At 43.3% G+C, this 23,370-nt stretch overlaps 1 protein-coding gene across 2 annotated transcripts in view; it reads right to left on the bottom strand.

Moving 5' to 3' along the window:
* Positions 1–23,370, bottom strand: part of LOC105473131 (ubiquitination factor E4B) — a 146,973-nt gene that overhangs the window by 64,108 nt on the left and 59,495 nt on the right. Inside the window, exons 4-10 of one of the 2 annotated variants that reach the window (XM_071101024.1) lie at positions 18,551–18,638; positions 16,085–16,229; positions 13,902–14,130; positions 13,067–13,453; positions 12,273–12,425; positions 2,757–2,898; positions 739–839 (exon numbers count right to left, since the gene is read on the bottom strand). In XM_071101024.1, coding sequence (XP_070957125.1) covers positions 739–839; positions 2,757–2,898; positions 12,273–12,425; positions 13,067–13,453; positions 13,902–14,130; positions 16,085–16,229; positions 18,551–18,638 — 1,245 coding nt within the window. The remainder of the gene's footprint in view (positions 1–738; positions 840–2,756; positions 2,899–12,272; positions 12,426–13,066; positions 13,454–13,901; positions 14,131–16,084; positions 16,230–18,550; positions 18,639–23,370) is intronic. The other variant, XM_071101032.1, reaches the window with a different exon arrangement.

The raw sequence follows: 23,370 nt of genomic DNA on the forward strand, positions 1-23,370 counted from the left end.
AGACTGAATTTCGCCATGTTGGCCAGGCCAGTCTCAAACTCCTGATCTCAGGTGATCCGCCGGCCTTGGCCTCCCAAAGTGCTGGGATCACAGGCGTGAGTCACCACACCTGGCCAAAACTTTTAAATGTAAACTTTTTCCTTTAGATTTTTTTTATATAAAAGAAATGAAATATACATCCTTTTTAAAAACTTGCTACCTTTAGAAGACTGAGAGACAAAGAAAAAAAAATTTAAAAAACAAAATAAAAACAAAAAATTTGCAACCTTTATAGAATCCTCAGAAACAATGTAGCACTTCGGTTGATTCCTAAACGATCCAATCCATTACTATCCTTTATCACTCAATAACAGAAATTGACCAGTTATACATGGAAGGTGATGATCCACACATTTATCAAATACTTCCACCACCAACTTCAGGCAGTTGCTGTACAGTCAGTTACTAATTTTCTGCCTTGCTTGTCCACATATTTCAACAATGGTCTATTTCAAAAAGCAGGCAGAATTCTTAAAACATAACTCATTTCTTTTTAAAATATGCTTTGTACTACTTTAGAAGATGAGGAAAAAAGGAGCGTTTATTTTCATGGTATTTTAGAGAAGGAAAGGGATCTTCATTTTACAGGTGAGGAAGGGAGTTATCCAAGGTGGTGCAAGAATGGCCGGAGAGCCTGATGTCCGCTGATGGCTAGGGCCTTCTGCCAGCTAATGTCAAGCACGTCACGGGTCTTCATACCTGGGCTGTGTTAGGGAGCCTTGTAGTACTAAAGCAGTATGGGATATGCACTGTGAGCGGATGTTGCTCAGAAGCTGGCTGACTGCTGGCTGGCTGCACATCTGAAAAGGAAAGGTGGAAGTGAGGACAACAAGAAACAAACAATACAATTTCATGCTGTTAAAAACAAGAGTTAAAAGGGAGGGACCATCAGTAAATAGCATGCTTTCCTCTTCCTTTATTCTTAGTGAACGAACTATAGTAACTGTGCCTTCCAAGTATACTGCCTCTGCAGAAATTGTCAGAGAAGAAAGAAGTGTAAGTTTGAGGTGATCAAATTTATACTTAAGAAGCTTGGAGGCCGGGCGCGGTGTCTCACACCTGTAATTCCAGCACTTTGGGAGGCCAAGGCGAGCAGATCACTTGATGTCAGAAGTTTAAGACTAGCCTGGGCCAGGCGCGGTGGCTCACGCCTGTAATCCTGGCACTTTGAGAGGCCGAGACAGGCAGATCACAAGGTCAGGAGATTGACGTCATCCTGGCCAACATGGTGAAACCCCGTCTCTACTAAAAGACAAAAAATTAGCCAGACGTGGTGGTGCACGCCTATAGTCCCAGCTACTCGAGAGGCTGAGGCAGGGGAATCACTTGAACCCAGGAGGCAGAGATTGCAGTGAGCCGAGATTGTGACACTGCACTCCAGCCTGGCGACAGAGCAAGGCTCCATCTCAAAAAACAAAAACAAAAAAAACCCAAAAAAACCACAACCTGGCCAACATGGTGAAACCCCATCTCTACTAAAAAAATATAAAAATTAGCTGGGTGTGCCGGGCGGGGTGGTTCACGCTTGTAATCACAGCACTTTGAGAGGCCAAGGTGGGAGGATCACTTGAGGTCAGGAGTTCGAGACCAGCCTCACTAACACGGAGAAACCCCATCTCTACTACAAATACAAAATTAGCCAGGCATGGTGGCTCATGCCTGTAATCCCAGCTACTCGGGAGGCTGAGGCAGGAGAATCACTTGAACCTGGGAGGTGGAGGTTGCAGTGAGCCAAGATTGTGCCATTTTACTCCAGGCTGGGCAGCAAGAGTGAAACTCTGTCTCAAAAAAAAAAAAAAAAAAAAAAAAAAAATTAGCTGGGGGTGGTGGCAGGTGCCTGTAATCCCAGCTACTCGGGAGGGGAGGCAGGAGAACTGCTTGAACCCAGGAGGTGGAGGATGAGTGAGCTGAGATAGCGCCACTGCACTCCAGCCTGGGTGACAGAGCAAGACTCCGTCTCAAAAAACAAAAAAACAAAAATCCTTGAAGACATGCCCACTCATTTTGCTTCCACTAAGGTTAAGTACAGCAAAGCCCAAAGAAGGCCCTTTACAAATATGAAACTAACCAGTGGACAACAGGTTCGTTTCTAATGTAAAACTAAAATCAGAAAATGAAATAGGAATAAAATGATGAAACAATGAAGCCAGTCAAGAGAAATGATGGGAAAAGGGTAGCTTACTGAGTTTAAACCCAGCTTTGCAACTTATTATTTATGTGATTCTGGACAAGTATTTAATCTCTCTGAGAGTTATCTGCTTAGTCATACCTTGGAAAAAGAATGCCTATGTCATACCGGGTTCCACTGCACTAACAGAGCAACTGTGAGGATACAAGCTAATGTCGACCTGGCCCAGTCCTTGGCAATCTACAGAGGCTCCATAATGTTGGTTATTATAACCTACCAGCAGAATTATCAGGGCCATATGAGTCACTGGCGGTACCCAGCTACAGTGTGGTCAAGAGAGGACTCAGAAGCCAGGCCATCTAGGTTCACACCTTGGCCCTGTCTCCACTAGAATGTGAGTTCCACGAGGGCAGGAAGCTCTGTTTTGTTCATCAACACATCCTAAGTTCCTAGTACTGTGCCTGGCACATGGCAAACGCTCGATAATTACTTTACTAATTGAATAAATGAATGAATGCTCCAGGCATGGGGATAATCAAACAAATAACTAGGCTTTTTTTTTTTTGTAAGTTAATGCATTTCATATTACCTTTGGTGCTTTTTTTTCCTCTATTCCAACTCGGTCGAAACACTCGATGAGGTAGTTCAGCATATCTGTCTCTTTGCAGGTTTCAATGGTGAAATGGTCACTGTAGGAATCCCAATTACTTGCTCCACCAGAGGCTCCCAAACTTTAGAGAAGATAAAAAGAAATTATGATTCTTATCTCTTGAATATTTTTGGCAGAGTTTGCATTTCTGCAGCAGAAAGCCTGTTAGGATCCCTGCACACATAACAAAGCACAAACACCCATGCTGCCAAGATCCACCCTGACTGCTCGTTTTACCTGCTCCAAAGCCAACAACAGTAACTTTTAGTAACATTTTAGGGACCTAAGAAGGGTTGCTTCTTACTGCAGGTGGCAACTTATAAAACCAGAAGCACTAAGAACTGGTACCAAGTGTTAAACATTGGAAGGGACATCACGGGTCCTTTAACCAAAAAGAATGGCATCACTCAGAGAACTGTAGGTTAAAGCCAGACTATGCTACTGCTGTAATCGAATTCTTTAGGGGAGAAGTTATAAGGGACTAACAAAATAGCCCTCATGTTTGTGACTTCCACCATGGATCTCAAAAGCCCTCATCTCACATTTGGCAATAGAACCAGAGGTTAAAAAACTCTCCAGTTAGGAGGAGACATGAACATATTTGCTATCAACATAAAAACTCCAAAACTATCAGTGAAAAAGGTAAAGTAGCAGAATAAAAGACAAAACAAAAATATTGTACTAGGAGTAACCATACGTAGGTTCCAGTCTCAAGCCCACTGCTTACTTGTTACCTGAACCTAGAACCTCTATCTCTTTTGCAGTGGGGTTTTAATGAAATAAAGTGGAGGTACTCTGTAAAATATCAGCAGTATACACTGTGAAGCACTGTTATGTTACTAATAACTATCCTCTGAGACAAAAACCAAACATAATCACAAGAGTTAAATTTGAGGAAATTAAACAAAGTTAAAATCAACCACTGACAGGCCACATAATGAATCTGGTGTTTAATTCACAAACTGATTTGATATACATAAAAGACACATAGGGATTAATTACGACAAAGGGAAAAGTAAGGAGTACTGAAATGAAGAAAATGAGGAAACATAAACTTAGCAAAAAAACTACACATAGAAGATGATAAAGGATGAGAATATGGCCGGGCATGGTGACTCATGCCTGTAATCCCAGCACTTTCAAAGGCCAAGGGAGGTGGATCACTTGAGGCCAGGAGTTCAAGACCAGCCTGACCAACACGGCGAAACCCCGTTTCTACTAAAAATACAAAAATTTGTTGGGCGTGGTGGCACACGTCTGTAATCCCAGCCACTTAGGAGGCTAAGGCACAAGAATCACTTGAACGTGGGAGGAGGCTGTTGCAGTGATCCAAGATCATGCCACTGCACTCCTGCCTGGGTGACAGAGAGAGACGCTGTCCTAAAAAAGAAGAAAAAAAGTATGGGAACATCAGGAATGTGAGAGACACACCCCTACTTAAACCCAGGACACACAATTAATGTCTAGAAACTAACAGGACCAAGAGGAATTGACATGTTTTACAGACAGATAGATATGCATAACTAATTTTGGAACACATTTGGAACATATGCGCCACATAACAACATTTCACTCTATGATGGACCAAATATACCACAGTGGTCCCACAAGGTTATAATGCCATATTTTGACTGTATCTTTTCTATGTTTAGATATGCTTAGATACACAAATACTCACCATAATTGGCATAATCATCGAATTGCCTACAGTGTTCAGTACACTAACATGCTGTACAGGTTTATAGCCTAAGAGAAACAGGCTATATACAACAGGCTATATATAATGCCTAGGTGTGTAGTAGGCTGTATGATCTAGGTTTGTGTAAGTATATTCTATGCTGTTCACACAATGACCAATCCGCCTAATGATGCATTTCTCAGAATGTATCCCTGTCATTAAGAGACACATGTCTATATGGACATCATTGTCCTTAGACTTTTGGAAAGATATACATAATTGACCTTGGAATAAAGGTATGCTATTGGCCAAGTGCAGTGGCTGATGCCTGTAATCCCAGCACTTTGGGAGGCTGAGGCAGGTGGATCACTTGAGGTACAGGAGTTCAAGACCAGCCTGACCAACATGGTGAAACCCTATCTCTACTAAAAATACAGAAAACTTAGCCGAGTGTGGTGGCACGTGTCTGTAATTCCAGCTACTTGGGAGGCTGAGGCAGGAGAATCTCTTGAACCCGGGAGGCGGAGGCTATAGTAAGCTGAGATCGCACCACTGCACTCCAGCCTGGGCAAGAGAGCAACTATGATATTGGCTGGGCATGGTGGCTCATGCCTGTAATCCCAGCACTTTTTTTTTGAGATGGAGTCTCGCTCTGTTGCCCAGGCTGGAGTGTAGTGGCACCATCTTGGCTCACTGCAAGCTCCGCCTCCCAGGTTCCCGCCATTCTTCTGCCTCAGCCTCCCAAGTAGCTGGGACTGCAGGCGCCCGCCACCATGCCTGGCTAACTTTTGTATTTTTAGTAGAGACAGGGTTTCACCATGTTGGCCAGGACGGTCTCAATCTCCTACCTCATGATCCACCCACTTCGGCCTCCCAAAGTGCTGGGATTACAGGCATAAGCCACCGTGTCCGGCTGCAAAGCATCTTATGTTTGATGTCAATAGGTCCTTACCAGCTGCCAGGCCTCAGTCTGATGCAGCACCCACAGCCAGCATGTGAGCGTGCATGTGAACTCAGCATGCTTAGATGGTGCTGGCTCATGTAACTGCCACTGAAATTACTCCCATTCCTGGCAATACATCCTACTTCATTTTAACTTAAATGTGAAACCCTCACTGCCACTTGAAATATTTTCACAAACTGTTCACTAACACATGAAAAGTGACAATGTATGTAGAAGACTATGTAGACGATTGCTTTTCTTGTGCCAGGCAATGCAAGGAAAGGCACTCAGGATATATCAGAGAATTTTCAAAAGAGGTCAGTGTGTTTTGGTGATTGATATGGTTGCGATGTCTGTCCCCTCCAAATCTCATGTTGAAATGCAGTCTCCAGGGTTGGGGCAGGGCCTAGCGGGAGGTGACTGGTTTTGGTGATTGATATGGTTGCGATGTCTGTCCCCTCCAAATCTCATGTTGAAATGTAGTCCCCAGTGTTGGGGCAGGGCCTAGCCGGAGGTGACTGGCTTTGGTGATTGATATGGTTGCGATGTCTGTCCCCTCCAAATCTCATGTTGAAATGCAGTCCCCCGTGTTGGAGCAGGGCCTAGGGGGAGGTGACTGGATCATGAGGGCAGATCCCTCACGAATGGCTTAGCACCATCCCCTTGGAGATGAGTGAGCTCTCACTCAGTTAGTTCACATGAGATGTGGTTGTTTAAAAGAGTCTGGGACATCCTCCTCCTCCTCTCTGTTGCTCCTGCTTTTGCCATGTGACCTGCCTCCTCCCCTTTCACCTCCTGCCATGAGTGGAAGCTTTCTGAGGCCCTCACAAGAAGCCGATGCTGGTGTCATGCTTCTTGAACAGCCTGAGGTACTGTGAGCCAATCAAACCTCTTTTCGTTATAAATTACCCTTTCTGTATGGCAATGCAAACAGACTAACACAGTGATCATCAGCCAGGCACCAAACAAGCTGACTTTCAAGAGGAGCGGTGTGGCGGGGGCAGGGAGGGGAGAGGGGAGTGAAACAAAGCTTCAACCAAACAGGAAATGTAGCATCAACCTCAGTATTTGTCAATATGTGTCACAATTATAATATTAACCCTAAAGGTGCCAGAGTAAATCATGATCACAAGTAAGAAAAAGTGGCCAGTTTCACTAACACAAGCATAAGTGTCAATGGTCAAAAACTGATTTACAAGAATTTTTAGATTCAAACTGAAAGAGGTAGATTCATATTTTGAGTGTGACATTGAAGGAGAAAGCAGTATATCGTACATGCATAAATTTATGCTATGAAGAAATATTTCTATACTTTGGGAGGCTCAGGTGGGCAGATCACCTGAGGTCAGGAGTTCGAGACCAGCCTGGCCAATGTGGTGAAACCCCATCTCTACTAAAAATGTAAAAATTAGCTGGGCGTGGTGACAGGTGCCTATAATCCCAGCTACTTGGGAGGCTAAGGCAGGTGAATCACTTGAACCCAGGAGATGGAGGCTGCAATGAGCTGAGATCACGCCACTGCACTCCAGCCTGGGAGACAGAGTGAGACTCCGTCTAAAACAAAACAAAACAAAAAATAAATATTTCTTTTTTTTTTTTTTTTTTTTTTTTTTTTTTTTTTTTTTTGAGACGGAGTCTCACTCTGTCGCCGGGCTGGAGTACAGTGGCCGGATCTCAGCTCACTGCAAGCGCCGCCTCCCGGGTTTACGTCATTCTCCTGCCTCAGCCTCCCGAGTAGCTGGGACTTACAGGCGCCCACCACCTCGCCCGGCTAGTTTTTTGTATTTTTTTAGTAGAGATGGGGTTTCACTGTGTTAGCCAGGATGGTCTCGATCTCCTGGCCTCGTGATCCGCCCATCTCGGCCTCCCAAAGTGCTGGGATTACAGGCTTGAGCCACCGCACCCGGCCAAAATAAATATTTCTAAATGTTTAAAGTAGTATTTCGTATTTTCCCTCAGCTGTTACAAAATTCATGATGCTTTTACAACTGTGACATCCTAAAATCTTGGAAATATGTCATATTTAAGTCCTAAGAGCATCTAGAAAATTATACCTCCCTCTGGGAGAATATGCAAACCATTTTCTGATAACTACATTAGCAGTCCAATGTAACCAAGTAATTACTTCACATAATAGAAACAGAGCTGCATCCTTCTGAAAACACAATGAAAATGTGCCTAGAGATTACACGTGCATCAGATCTGTGCAGACTGAATCCCATTTTAAATGCGCCAATAAAATTTGCTCTTAAAGGGACTCTGTTTCGGTCTCTTCTATAATTACCCTCCCATTTACTGACTTCTCAAATGCAGGCTTTGGAATTTGCATTTTCTTTTTGTTTTTTTGAGAGAGTCTTGCTCTGTCACCCAGGCTGGAGTGCAGTGGTGTGATCTTGGCTCACTGTAACCTCTGCCTCCCGGGTTCAAGTGAATTCTCCTGCCTCAGCCTCTCTAGCCTCCTGACCTCAAGTGATCCGCCCACCTCGGCCCCCCAACGTGCTGGGATTACAGGTGTGAGCCACCATGCCTGGCCTTGCATTTTCTAGTAGCAAGGCAAAGTCAGAGTTGTGCAGGTTTAAGCACCATAAATTCATTTAACAAATGTTGCTAATGGACGTCCTGCGTTCTAGGCACTGCTGTAGGTCCTGGAATAGTGCATGGAACCAGGCAGATGAAGAGCGATGGCGTGCGTGCGTGGGTGCATGTGTGTTCTATATGTGCATGTGTGTTCTATATAATGTTGGAGACAATGAAGTCAGTGGCCACCCTCTATAGACCTGAGGAGAGTGAGGGAGCTGGCCATACAGCTATCTAGCAGGAGAGTGGTCCGAAGGGGAGAAACAAGTACAAAAGCCTAAGGCAGGAGGGAGTATTATGTGCAAAGAACAGGAGTCCAGTATACACGCTAGGGGAAGTAGGCGAGTAGAGGGAGATTAAGTTAGAATGGGGCATATATGTGCATGTGTACTTGATGTGGGGGTGTGTGTGTAGTGTGTGGTGTGTGTGTGTAGTATGTGGAGTGTACATGAGATGCAGGACCTTGTAGACCATGGTCAGAGGCTTTGGATTTTACTCTGTGTGAGAAGGGAAATCACTGGGGGATCTTAGGGATAGACATGGTGGAAAGATCGTGTGTGTGTGTGTGAGAGAGAGAAAGAAAGAGAGAGAGACAGGGTTTCACTCTTATCACCCAGGCTGGTGTGCAGTGGCATGATCATTACTCACTGCAGCCTCTAACTCCTGGGCTCAGGCAAGCCTCCCACCTCAGCCTCCAAAGTGACAGAATTACCTGTGCTTGCCACTGTGCCCAGCCAGAAAGATTTCTTTTCCACTGTTTCTATGTTTCAACCCCAAGCAGTGACCATCAGCAAAAACAGGAGGGTGAATGTCAACGTTTTTCACTATTCACTAATTTTCCCTTTCTCTACTCGTATAAGGCTCATGACATTCAAGATTTGACCTCCTTCACTGAAATATCTATAGTTAAAAAACAAACACAAAACCACCAAATTTCTTTCTAGTCATCAACTTCCTAAGAAACAATTAGAAACATTTTCCTTAGGATAACTTCTATGGTATCTTTATCACAGGGTAATTCTTTTTTTTTTTTTTTCCAGATCAACTTCCAGCTTTTGTTTATTGATTTTTATTAACTTTCATTTTAGGTTTGGGGGTACATATGAAGGTTTGTTACACAGGTAAATTCCTGTTAAGGAGGCTTGCTGTACAGATTATTTCATCACCCATGCATTAAGCCCAGCACCCAACAGTTATCTCTTCACAGACGGTAATTCTCACTTCACTCCCTTATGCCACTCCCGCAAAAAGCAGTTCCTTATAACTCAAACAGTTCTTTTCTCAGAAGTCTGCAAAACATTACAGAAGGAATGTTTTACCTTTTTAAAATTAATCCTTATCATCACCCTTATAAATACTTAACATATAAATGTATGTCCCAACTACTTCCAAAAAGATTCGTAAGACATCGAATCCACTGGGCCAGCAGATGGAGAAAGTGATCCAACCCCTGACGATTCTTTCTTCTGTGACATTAGTCTTACCAGGCAAGGAGGGGGTGTTAAAATTGCTTACTTCAGAGTAAACAAAATTCTGGGAAGATCAATTAGAAAGGGGGAAGGAAAATACTATTTCTTTGCTGACTGCTCAAAGTAACATGGTTTTGGTTGTACGCAGTGGCTCACGCCTGTAATCCCAGCACTTTGGGAGGCCGAGGCAGGCAGATCACCTGAAGTCAGGAGTTTGAGACTTTGGGAGGCCAAGGTGGGCAGTTTAACCTGAGGTCTGGAGTTTGAGACCACCCTGGCCAACATGGTGAAACTCTGTCTCTACTAAAAATACAAAAATTAGCCAGGTGTGGTGGCATGTGCCTGTAATCCCAGCTACTTGGGAGGCTGAGGCACTAGAATTGCTTAAACCTAGGAGGTGGCGGCTGCAGTGAGCCGAGATCGCTCCACTGCACTCCAGCTTGGGTGACAAAGTGAGATTCTGTCTCAAAAAAAAAAAAAAAAAGTAACAAGGTTTTTTACTAGCTGTCCTTGGCTGTGATCCTACTTAGAAGAACCCTAAGTTCTTCTATTTGTTTACTTAGTTGTTACGTATTTTTACCCATGCTTTGGCATTCTTTTTTATATCAACTAAGAACCAGTAAGTTGCCAAAATCTGGATGATCACAGTTCATTGTAACAGCCAACAAGGGACATACCAACTGACTAGGATGGCATTTTGTAATTAAGGAGCGAAATGCCGGCACTTCCTTGCCAAAGGAACCGAGTAGATGCACAGACTCTCAGAAGCAAAAACAGTAGTAAGGAACAAGAACAAACAAAATCTGTTTGGGTGAAAATGGAAAAGTGGGTGTCAGCACGGTGTGGTGGTGAAGAACGTGAGTCTGGATTCAGGATGCTCGAGTCTGAATGTATTTCTGTGACTTTGACCCTCTTGTCCATCCCCCCCTACACCACCCACTCTCCCCCGCCCATTCCCCCCCGCCACCACTTCCTCACAGCAGGCTATAGCGAGGAGTAAAGGGGCTGATGCATGGCCAGTGCTGCACCATATCTGGCGCACAATGCTCCATAAGCTATTTGCAGCTATTTTTATACACTTGGTTATTCCTCCTAGTAGGGAGAGAATTTAGATCTGAGGCAAGGTTGGGGTGTTAGAAGTCCAGAAAGAGCGGTATTAGTAAAAGCAGCACACAATCTGATATGGTTGTTAGAGAAAGTCACAACTAAATAGGCCAGGGAGAGAGAATTTTTCCCACAGAAAATGTACAGTAAAACAGATAACACAGCACTTTCACTATGTGGAAACTGATTCCTAGGAAGGATGCCTGCTTTTTTACTACAATCATGCAATAGGATTTTATCTACATGAAAAAGACACTTTCACCTTTGGGAAATTTACTTGAAAAATGGTGATAAAGTGTTCAACGTAATACAAATATCAACCTTCCTGAATCAATATTCAACCTTGTATCAACATTCCTGTCCCTTTATATATTCCCTAATGATTCTTCTGAACACCATCGAATTGAATGAAGTATACCTAACTCCTACTGCAGTCTCTATTTATAGCCTGGAGTTATTTTTGAACAGTGCTAGGCACAAACACCAACTCAGTCCAGAGGAAACTTCGATTTAAGAGCAAAATTGTAAGACAATGAGTCAGAGGATTAGAAAGAAGGTGCTATTATATTCTCTTGCTCAAAGTCACCTACACAACCCAAGTAGTGTTTTCCACTCGGTTTCCAGGGGTAAACATTTAGCAATATCCGGAACTATGTTTCAGCCTCTGCGGTCATTTCAAAGGCTCTATAAACAAATGGGGTCTGGCTTCACTGAGGTCCAGGAGGTGCTAAGAGAAATTTAAGGCTAGACATGAAAGCAGAGTCACAGTTATTATACCAGACAGTATGACCTCATATGTTCTTCGATGGATTGCCCAGACTGAGCTCAATGAGGGTGAACGGGGAGGTGGGGGAGGCCAGGAGGGGGTGGGAAGGGAACACACACACACACACACACACACACACACACACACACACACACACACACACACAGCCCTCCCTCAAATCCCAGCCCCTCTCCCATTACTAAATAGCAGCAATCCATGCAACTGTACTTAAGCAAACATGCCTCAGAGAGTACAAGTTGTCATATCTGGTAGTTCACAATAACATTCTTGCAACAAATGAAGGGTCCTTCATTTTAGATCTAAAGGCGGATAACCTTGATGACTGATCTTTAATCTGTTTTCATGCTTTTGCAAAATGATTATACACAAAGTTGTCCTCCAAACTTGCCAGGCGACAACTCTGAAAATTCTCAGGCCAGGCGCAGTGGCTCACTCCTGTAATCCCAACACTTTGGGAGGCCAAGGCGGGCAGATCACTTGAAGTCAGGAGTTCGAGACCAGTCCGGCCAACCTGGCGAAACCCCGTCTCTAATAAAAATACAAAAATTAGCCAAGCATGGTGGCGGGTGCCTGTAATCCCAGCCACTTGGAAGGCCGAGGCAGGAGAATCGCTTGAACCCAGGAGGCGGAGGTTGCAGTGAGCCGAGATCGTGCCATTGCACTCCAGCCTGGGCAACAAGAGCAGAACTCTGTCTCAAAAAAAAAAAAGAAAGAAAAAAAGAAAATACTCCTATGTGCTACTTTATCCCATAAGGTCTGAACATATCAATATACTCTGGAGCCCACCTCATTTGACCGTATCCTGCCTGGATTCAAAGCACACTCCTTGTTAGAGCTTATAGAAGTTAGTTCCTAAGCATCTATGCACATGCAGGGTAAGACTCCATTCCTCTGATACCTGGACCCAAACTGGACACAAGAAAAATCATCACCACCACCACCACCTTCATCATCACCATCACCATCATCATCATCTTCTTCTTCATCTTCTTCATCACTACTGTCCCCAGAAAGTGCGAGGAAGAGGAAGGAGAAAGGATTGTCGTACATACTACCACAACAAAAGCAAAAAAGGCCATCAGAGAACAAAGAAAAAACAAGAGGGGGAGAAGCTTTTGCAACTGCTATCCTTTTAAATAAACCTTACACTAAAACTTTTGGCCACTGACATGCAGAAACATAATTCACCTAAATTATAGAAACACATATAGGTACATCTGAGAGAAGGGGCCACTGGATTAGTGGAATTCTGACACTCCTTCCTTCTAAGAGACTGAACTTACATATAACTAAAACTCAACATGTCAGGGCATGAACCTACCCACCCCACTCACCAGAAGTAAAAAACACCAGGTCCAGATTTGCTCCCACATCTGCTTGGTCTGATTGCATTTCAACTACCACTGGCAACAGGACAAAAGGCCAAAAAGGGTTCCCGTGTGCCCCAACTCTCAAAGGGAAGAAAGGGACTCACAATAGAATAGAGCAACCCAAACTTTCCAGCATGATCAGAGCCTGGTAGAAGCATGGACTCAGAGTACATGCCTACCAAACTAGTTAGCCACACAGGTTAATAACCCAAAACAACAACAATTTAACGGAGTCAGTGTCACACAGCACTTCTTCCAAACCGTGTTAATCTCCTTTCCCTGCACCGCAAACACACACACAAGTCTCCTGCAGGATAAATACCTAGGAGAGATCCTCAGGGAGGAGGGGCGTCTGCTCGTGGCACTGGGTGAGGCGGGTGGTAGGGGTGGACCCGTGCTGCTGGGCCTCTGTCTGGAACTGCTGGCGGGCACTGCTTGGGGGCTACTGGCAAGGGCAGGGGGACTTGGGGAGCTCGACAGAATGGAGACGCCTGAGGACGCCCATGGGTGAGTGACAGTGTAGGGGCGATACCGCGGGGATGAAGGCTGGCTTCCCCCAGCAGTTCCAGAGGCTGCGCTGTGAGGACTGAGGGGAGTGGAAGGCACAGCCAACTGGCTGGCTGCACGGGAAGGTGAGGCAAGAGACGGGCCCATCACGGGAACAGAGCTCCAGAAACTGGGAGTGGGAGCTGGACTACTTTCATAGAGGCTAAATTAGTTGAGAAAGGGAGGAAAGAAGAGAAAAATCAAAGAAAAACTTGAGATAACTAAAACAGAAAATATCAAGCTTTTAAAGGAGAATCATTTCAGTTCAAGTACATCTAGCAGATAAACATCTAAATAATTATAATCTAATTGCTCTATTGATCTAGAGGCTATACTTACAAGACAATAAAGTCCCCATAGGAAGAATGATGTAGTGCACACAGTCAACTGCTTCTAAAACTTCATCTACCAATATCTTAACCATAGAGAGTCAAAAAGTAATCATCTAGAAAAGAGAATTCCACTTCCAATGACTGAATCCACCTCCCCAAATATGATATATGCCATACCCTGTATGACACAGATTAACATTGTAAACAAACATTCCCTTCTCCTATATACTTCACAGTTATTTTACTACCAGTTAGATGTGCAAAGAAAACCACACTAACCTAGACAAAGAGCTGGCACCAAAGGAACCCACGTTGCAGAACATGGGGCTTGTTCCTGGATTGGAGCCAGTGTTTAGCAAGAGATTTCTGTCTGGTGACCGTGCTGCTGCAGCAATTGGCTGTGATGTGGCTGTCAGACTGGCAAATGGGTTTTCATCTCTAGTCTGAGTGGACATCATTAGCACTTCCATTAAAATCTGGCCAATCAAGTCCTTAAAATCGGAGAACACTGTTGGAAAGGCAGAATAAAGAAGAGGTTACACACGGTTCGAACTCAGGTTACACAGCCCTTGAATAAGCCAACTGACCCCGAGTGGTTCAATGCAGTATCCTGGATTGGATTCTGGAATGGTAAATGGATATTAGTGAAAAACCTGGTACAACCTAAATAAAGCCTTGTGTTTAGTTAGTAGTAATTTCTTAGTTTTGACAAATGTACCATGGTTATATAAGATATTAACATCAGGAGAAACTGGGTAAAGTATATACAGGAACTCCCTGCACTAACTGAAACTATTCCAAAACTAAAAGTTTATTAAAAAGAAAGTTGGGGTACAGTCATTGAGAGTTACCGCTGATGTATACTAAGTGTAAAAAGAAGCTACTCCCAACTATAGAGGTTACTTTATTATACTACAAATGTAACTGGGTTAATATTTCTTAGTCTAGATATGTTTTATAGATAGTAATAAAACTATTAAGTCCAAGGTTCAAAAGATTTTATGAAGGGTCCAATATCTAGTCACCATGTGGCTGGCAGGAGCAAATGCTACATTCTAGCTTCCTTTTTATTCTTTGCAGCTCCCAGTTGATTTACTGTTGGTCTTTAGATACATTTTAAATACCACTAAAAAAAGTTTTAACTCATGGAAATTTTATCTGATTTGGTTATTTAAAATTACCACTTACATGTGTAAGATAGATTTGAGAATCTTAAGATTTATAAGAATAACAAGTAGCAGAGTTTCAAATACATGGTCTTCTCCATTAGCAGAGTTAATAAGTAAAATCAGAAATAGTCTTATCTATCCTCCGCAAACACAAAGGACTTCTTTTTTTCCCTCCTCAGAAGATAGGCAGCACAGAAAAGAAAAAGGCGATCTCCTTGATATTCACACATCCATTTAAAATGTATCTATTGAGGGGACTATTTTGTGCAAGATATCCTTCTAGGCATTGGGGATACATCAATGAGTAAAAGAGACAAAAATCCCTACCATGAGGGAGGTTATATTCCAGTGATAGGCAAAAGAAACCACTCCAGCACACCTCCCATACCTCTTCTGCATTCCAAATGACTGCTGTAAAGAATAAGGATAGTGCCCTGATGCTGATATCTTGCTAAGAGTTTTAATATTTTGTTACGAGCGTGGCCTCTTAAAGTAGAATATCAGAAACACAGCAAAATGTCATTATGTTCTGTCTTGCTAAGCAATTTAGCCAAATAGACCAATTCCACTGTCTATACATGGCTTCACAGGCACTTAAAGCAGGTATAGTTCATACAGAACATTTCTCTAAGGATCCCTGGAGACCACTCACTATATCTATACTTCATAAGAGGAGGTAAGGCCAGGCTTGGTGGCTCCAGCCTGAAATCCCAGCACTTTGGGAGGCCGAGGCGGGCGGATCACGAGGTGAAGAGATCGAGACCATCCTGGCCAACATGGTGAAATCTCATCTCTACTAAAACTATAAAAATTAGCTGGGCGTGGTGGTGCATGCCTGTAGTCCCAGCTACTCGGGTGGCCGAGGCAGAAAAATCACTTGAACTCAGGAGGCAGAGGTTGCAGTCAGCCGAGATTGCGCTACTACACTCCAGCCTGGTGACAGAGCAAGACTCCGTCTCAAATAAATAAATAAATAAATAAATAAAGACGAGGTAATGCTCTAAGCACCTTCCTACTACAAAGGGAAAAACTTCAACCCTGAGAAAATGGAGACCATTAACTTATTTACATAGTATTGTAGAAATCATGAAAATGAAAAATAAGTTATCGATAAGATCAGTGGAAAGGGAAGAAAGTGGCTAAACAGCTGTGTCCTCATCAAGAAGTATCCCTGTCATCAAAAATGCAACTCAAGAGCAAGAAGGAGTGAATGTGGATAACAGACAGCAAAGATCTCACGTCTTATTTTCTTGTTGAGTACTCTGCAGTACGACTGCTGAGCTAGATTCCTACCTTCTTTTGGGTTCTGCTTAAACTGTGCAGAAAGAGAAGAAAGAAAGATGACATCTCTGTCCCGGTCCTTCCAAGAGACACGGAAGATCTTACAGACCAGCTGTAAGGCCTGCTCTTCAGACACTTCAGGGCCCGAGGAAGGCTCCTGGTGAAGAAGATTTGCGTGTTAATTTCAAATAAGGCGTATGAGTTATGTACTTCAATAGGAATACGTTATTCTGATTTAATTCATTATTAGTGATGATATTTTAAAAATGCATAAAACCATGCACCCACTGATGAGGGGAAAAGTAAGCCTGTTACTGTAACATCAAAGTTACAACATCTAAGTCTCATGAGCTTATAATACAATCTACGGGGAGCATAAAAGAGCAAAGATGGCCAGGCGTGGAGGCTCACACCTGTAATCCCAGCACTCTGGAAGGCCGCAGCCAGTGGATCACCTGAGGTCAGGAGTTCAAGACCAGCCTGGCCAACATGGTGAAGCCCTGCCTCTACTAAAAATACAAAAATTAGCCAGGCACGGTGGCGGGCACCTATAATCCCAGCTACTCGGGAGGCTATGGCAGGAGAATCACTTGAACCCAGGAGGCAGAGGTGGTGGTGAGCCGAGATCACGCCACTGCACTCCAGCCAGCCTGGGCAACAACAGAATGAGGCACTGTGTCAAAAAAAAAAAAAAAGAGCAAAGGTGTTATCAAAAGTCATCAAGGAAAAATATGTGATGTACATATCCTATCTATTTACTTTTCTGAATTCCACAGGACCAGGTTAACATTCTAGGTGCATGACCAATTTTCCTCCAGGAATTTTTCAAAAATGTAACATTTCTCATTACATACCACCACAGATAAAATATCATATATAAAAGAATTTTGCAAACATTAAAGAACTATACAAAATAAAGCACTGCACCACTAGGAGGCTACAGTGCAACTTCTTATTTTTTCCGTTTTTTGTTTGTTTTTTATTTTTGTTTACAGTGCAACTTCCAATAATCATTAACACGTGTTGCCAAAGGATTCCTAATAATTTACTGAACAGAAAGTGAAATAATTTTCTATATTAATACACACACACACACACACACCCCCTAAATGCAGAGCACTAAGCTCAGGTGATATTCATATTTAAAGGCTTCATGTTTTCCAAAACCTTCCACTTGCTACTGGATTCTACACATTCTTGCCTCAATTCCCAGTCATTTTCCTCAGAATACTGCTAAAGATGTGACAATCTACTTGCTCAAAAGCAAAAGACCAGGCCGGGCACAGTGGCTCATGCCCGTAATCCCACACTTTGGGAGGCCGAGGCGTGTGGATCACGAGGTCAGGAGATGGAGACCACCCTGGCTAACACGGCGAAACCCCGTCTCTACTAAAAATACAAAAAATTAGCTGGGCATGGTGGCAGGTGCCTGTAGTCCCAGCTACTTAGGAGGCTGAGGCAGGAGAATGGTGTGAACCCGGGAGGCAGAGCTTGCAGTAAGCCAAGATCACACCACTGCACCACTGCACTCCAGCCTGGGCGACAGAGTGAGACTCTGTCTCAAACAAACAAAAAAAAAGCAAAAGACCAATATAAAGAATTCTTTTTGCCAGACGCGGTGGCTCAAGCCTGTAATCCCAGCACTTTGGGAGGCTGAGACGGGCAGATCACGAGGTCAGGAGATCGAGACCATCCTGGCTAACACGGTGAAACCCCATCTCTACTAAAAAACACAAAAGAACAGCTGGGCGAGGTGGCGAGTGCCTGTAGTCCCAGTTACTCGGGAGGCTGAGGCAGGAGAATGGCGTAAACCCGGGAGGCGGAGCTTGCAGTGAGCTGAGATCCGGCCACTGCACTCCAGCCTGGGCGACAGAGCAAGACCCCGTCTCAAAAAAACAAAAAAAAAGAATTCTTTTTTTTTTTTTCTGAGACGGAGTTTTGCTCTGTCGCCCAGGCTGGAGTGCGGGGGAGCAATCTTGGCTCACTGCAAACTCCACTTCCCAGGTTCACGCCATTCTCCTGCCTTAGCCTTCCAAGTGGCTGGGACTACAGGCGCCCGCCACCACGCCTGGCTAATTTTTTGTATTTTTTTTTTAGTAAAGACGGGGTTTCACCATGTTAGCCAGGATGTCTCCATCTCTTGACCTCGTGATCCGCCCACCTCGGCCTCCCAAAGTGCTGGGATAACATAAAGAATTCTAACTTGCTCTAAATTAGTTCCTATTACAACCTAAATGTACTGATAAAATCATGGCCCTGAACCAAAAACAGATGGATATTATCAGATCAAAGGACTGAGTTACACTTCCACGAATAAGGGTAATCTAGGTTATTCATTTTTCCTCGAAAGAATAAAAATAATCACCTGCCTAGGACTTCCTGATTTGGGGTGGCCCCACTCTAACAGACTCTACAGATACAAGACATGAAATGTGTTTGTTTATATTACCTGTACCAAGGGCTTCATCGCTTACCAACCTTATCACTGAGGCTCCGTTTTTCTCTTCGATCATTTTCATCAACCTCCATGTTTTCAATTCCTGAATCCACATCCACCTGGGACATGCTTAAAGTACAAAAGACAAATAAGCCTTTTACCTTTTATAAACCTGCACAATGTCACTGTAGCTGCTCGGTGAGAAAAAGTTTTAAAGTATCAGTTAAATCAATCAGGAAAGCAAAATGATAATGGTTCATCTTCTTATTAATTTTTAAGAGTTCTTCATAAATTAGGATCTAAATAATTTGTCTCTCATATATGTTGGAAATATTTTTCCTAAGTTGTCATTTTCTTGAGTTCACTTTTTAAAAGTATATCATTGGCCGAGTGCAGTGGTTCACGCCTGTAATCCCGACACTTTAGGAGGCCAAGGCAGGTGGATCACCTGAGGTCGGGAGTTCAAGATCAGCCTGACCAACATAGAGAAACCCCATCTCTACTAAAAATACAAAATTAGCTGGCCGTGGTGGCACATGCCTGTAATCCCAGCTCCTCGGGAGGCTGAGGCAAGAGAATCACTTGAATCCGGGACGGATAGGTTGCGGTGAGCCAAGATCGCACCATTGCACTCCAGCCTGGGTAACAAGAGCGAAACTCCATCTCAAATAAACAAACAAATAAATAAATAAAAGTATATCATTAAAGTGGGTTATCTATATATAGTATTTTAAAATGACATGAAATTCAACCAGGTCAGGTATATCAGCATGCACCTATGGTCTGAGCTACCTAGGAGGCTGAAGCTGGACGATCACTTTAGCCCAGAAGTTTGAGGCTGTATGCACTATTACTGCGTCTGTGAATAACCACTATATCCCAGCGTGGGCAGCATAGCAAGACTCTGTCTCTAAAAAGAATTTAAAATTTTTAAAAATTTAATTAAGAAAATAAAAAATTCAACTGAAGTCTTATTACAAAAACTGGTTAAGTACATATTATTTCCCTCTGATTAAAGAATAGCCCTAGCACCATTTATTGCAAAGATCATCCTTTTTACATTAATATGAAATCTCCTATGTCACATGTCCAATTTTCATTAATGAGTGGGTCTATTTCTGGAGATTCATTACTGTTCTGTTAGACAACTGTCTGTCCCTGGTCAATACCACTTTGTCTGAATCACTAAAACTTCACTAGTCTTGATATCTGCTAGATCAATGTCTCCACCTTATTCTTCTACTTTAAGAGGCCTTAGCGATCCCTGGCTCTTTCCTCTTCTACACATACTTAGGAATCAGCCCGAGGAATTCCTTAAAAACCTTCCTGGGATTCTGACCAAAATTTTTTTCACTCGTAGAGACCAAATTGGGGAGAAGTAATATAATTATGTTACTGAGTTTTTATTACTTTCCAAGTATTAAGATCTTCTTTAAGGTCTATCAACAAACTTTAATAATTTTCTCTATAAAAATTTTATACTTCTTTTGCTAAATCTATTCCTAGGTACCATATGTTAATACTTTTTAATGAAATTGTGAATGGCACCTTTTTAAAAATTAAGTTTTCTAACTTTTTGTTGTTGGCAGACAGGAATGTAACTGATTTTAAATATACACTTCTTATAAGCAACTTGTTTATTTATACATAGAAAGTTTACATGCAAATAATTTTTTTTTTTTTTTTTTTGACAGAGTCTTGCTGTGTCACCCAGGCTGTAGCATAGTGGTGCAATCTTGGCTCACTGCAACCTCTGCCTCCCAGGTTTAAGCCATTCTCCTGTCTCAGCCTCCAGAATAACTGGGATTATAGGCACGCGCCACCACGCCCGGCTAATTTTTTTTGTATATTTAGTGGAGACGGGGTTTTACCATGATAGCTAGGCTGGTCTCGAACTCCTGACCTCAAGTGATCTGCTCGCCTCGGCCTCCCAAAGTGCTGAGATTACAGGCGTGAGCCACTGTGCCCAGCCAACATGTAAATAATCTATCTACAAATTATCACTGTTGTTTCTTCCATTCCAATCCTTACTTGTTTCACTGCACTGCTGAATACAAGAAGAAATAGCAGCCAGGCGCGGAGGCTCATGCCTGTAATCCCAGCACTTTGGGAGGCCGAGGCAGGTGGATCACAAGGTCAGGAGATCAAGACCATCCTGGTTAACACGGTGAAACCCTGTCTCTACTAAAAATACAAAAAAAAATTAGCCAGGCGTGGTGGTGGACACCTATAGTCCCAGCTACTCAGGAGGCTGAGGCAGGAGAATAGCTTTAACCCAGGGGGTGGAGCTTGCAGTGAGCAGAGATCGCACCACTGCACTCCATCCTGGGCGACAGAGCAAGACTCTGTCTCAAAAAAAAAAAAAAAAAAGAACAAGAAATAGTAGTCATCCTTGTTCTTATTGCTGTTTTACAGAAAATGATGCTAACTTCTCACTATTGAATAGGAGAGTTGGTGGAGTTTATTGGCAGATGCCCTTTATATAAGTTAGAGTAAGACAGGCTATACTGTAGTAATACATACACTCTGAAATCTTAGAGGCTTAACACTGTAAGGATTTAGTTCTTGCTTACACAAAGTCTGATGAGAGTGAAGCATCCTTACTCCATCTTTAATCTATGCCATCTGCAATACACAGCCTCCAAGGTCACTGGAGCAAGAGAAGAGGGGGATGGAGGAGGAACATCGGCTCAACTGCCTTCATCTAAAAGTGACACATGTCACTCTAGTTCATAGTCTACCAGACAGAACTAGTCATTGGCCCCAATTTAACTGTAAAAGAGAATGGGAAATATGCTGGGGAGCATGTGGAATATTTGCTGAACTTTGTCTGTGCCACACTGTGAGTGTAAGGATACTCCTTTCTGTTCCTCATTTTCTTATTATCATGAATTAATGTGGAATTTTATCAAACTCTTGCAGCTACCAACATTATAAGGATTTTCTTTTTAATATACAATATGGTAGAAGATATGTATAGATTTTCTAATGTCAATGTATCCTTACATTCCTAAAGTCAGCCTAAATTGATCATGATATACATATTTATATTATATTATATTATTTTAAAACAAACTTAATTGAAATATAAGATGCCTATAATCCCAGCACTTTGGGAGGCCAAGATGGGTGGATCACTTGAGGTCAGGAGTCCGACGCCAGCCTGTCCAACATGGTGAAAGCCCGTCTCAACTAAAAATTCAAAAATTAGCCAGGTGTGGTGGCCCATGTCTGTAATCCCAGCTATTCGGGAGGCTGAGGCAGAAGAACTGCTTGAACCCGGGAGGCAGAGGTTGCAGTGAGCCGAGATCATGCCACAACACTCCAGTATAGGAGACAGAGTGAGACTCTGTCTCCAAAAAAAAATAAAGATAAATGCTTGAGGGAATGGACACCCAATTTTCCATGTGTTTATTTATTTATTACTATTTTTTGAGACAAAGTCTCACTCTGTTGCCCAAGCTGGAGTGCAGCAGTGAGATCTCAGCTCACTGCAACCTCCATCTCCCAAGCAACTCTTCTGCCTCAGCCTCCCAAGTAGCCGGGACTACAGGTATACGCCACCATGCATATTTTTAGCAGACGTGGGGTTTCACTATGTTGGCCAGGCTGGTCTTGAACTCCTGACCTCGTGATCCACCCACCTCGGCCTCCCAAAGTGTTGGGATTACAGGCGTGGGCCACCATGCCCGGCCCCCATGATGTGTTTATTTTATTTTTATTTATTTATTTTTTTGAGACGGAGTTTCCCTCTTGTTGAACAGGCCGGAGTGCAATGGCACAATCTCGGTTTACGGCAAACTCTGCCTCCAGGATACAAGCTATTCTTCTGCCTTAGCCTCCCGAGTAGCTGGGATTACAGGCATGTGCCACCACACCCAGCTAATTTTGTATTTTTAGTAGAGGTGCGGTTTCTCCATGTTGGTCAGGCTAGTCTAGAACTCCCAACCTCAGGTAATCTGCCCACCTCGGCCTCCCAAAGTGCTCGGATTACAGGCGTGCGCCACCGCGCCCAACCCCCATGATGTGTTTATTACACATTGCATGCCTGTACCAAAATATCTCAACTACCCCTTAAACATATACATCTACTATGTATCCACTAAAATTAAAAATTGAAAATAAAAACAGGCCCAGCTTGTTTCTTTGTTTAAATCTGTAAATGTCTTTATTTCCCTTTGCTTTAAACAGTTCCAGGCCAGGCGCAGTGGCTCATGCCTGTAATCCAAGCACTTTGGAAGGGCAGGAGGATCACTTGAGGCCCAGAGTTTGAGAACAGCCTGGGCAACATAAGGAGACCCTGTCTCTACCAAAAATTTAAAAATTAGTCAAGTACGGTAGCATATGCCTATAGTCCAAGCTAATTTGGAGGTTGAGGTGGGAGCACTGCATGAGCCTGGGAGGTCGCAAGGCTGCAGTGAGTCATGACAGCAGCACTGCATTCCTGCCTGAATAAAAGAGTGAGACCCCGTCTCGAAAAAAAGTCAGGAGTTCGAGACCAGCCTGACCAACAGGATGAAACCCCGTCTCTACCAAAAATAAATACAAAACTTAGCCAGGTGTGGTGGCCCACGCCTGTAGTCCCAGCTACTAGGGAGGCTGAGGCATGAGAAGTGCTTGAACCCTGGAAGCAGAGGCTGCAGTCGAGCAGAGACTGCGCCACTGCACTCCACCTTGGGTGACAGAGTGAGACCCTGTTTCGAAAAAAAAGAGAGAGAGAGAAAAGAAAACATAAAAAAGAAAAAGGGCAGTTCCACAGGAGTTCACATTTCCCAGTTGACAGTTACTTTCTTTCAACTATTATTCTGCCATCCTGTGGCCTCCACCATTGAGATATTTGGCTGTCATTTCTTTTCTAGAT

The sequence above is a fragment of the Macaca nemestrina genome, chromosome 1 (assembly GCF_043159975.1).
Source record: "Macaca nemestrina isolate mMacNem1 chromosome 1, mMacNem.hap1, whole genome shotgun sequence".
Lineage (NCBI taxonomy): Eukaryota > Metazoa > Chordata > Mammalia > Primates > Cercopithecidae > Macaca > Macaca nemestrina.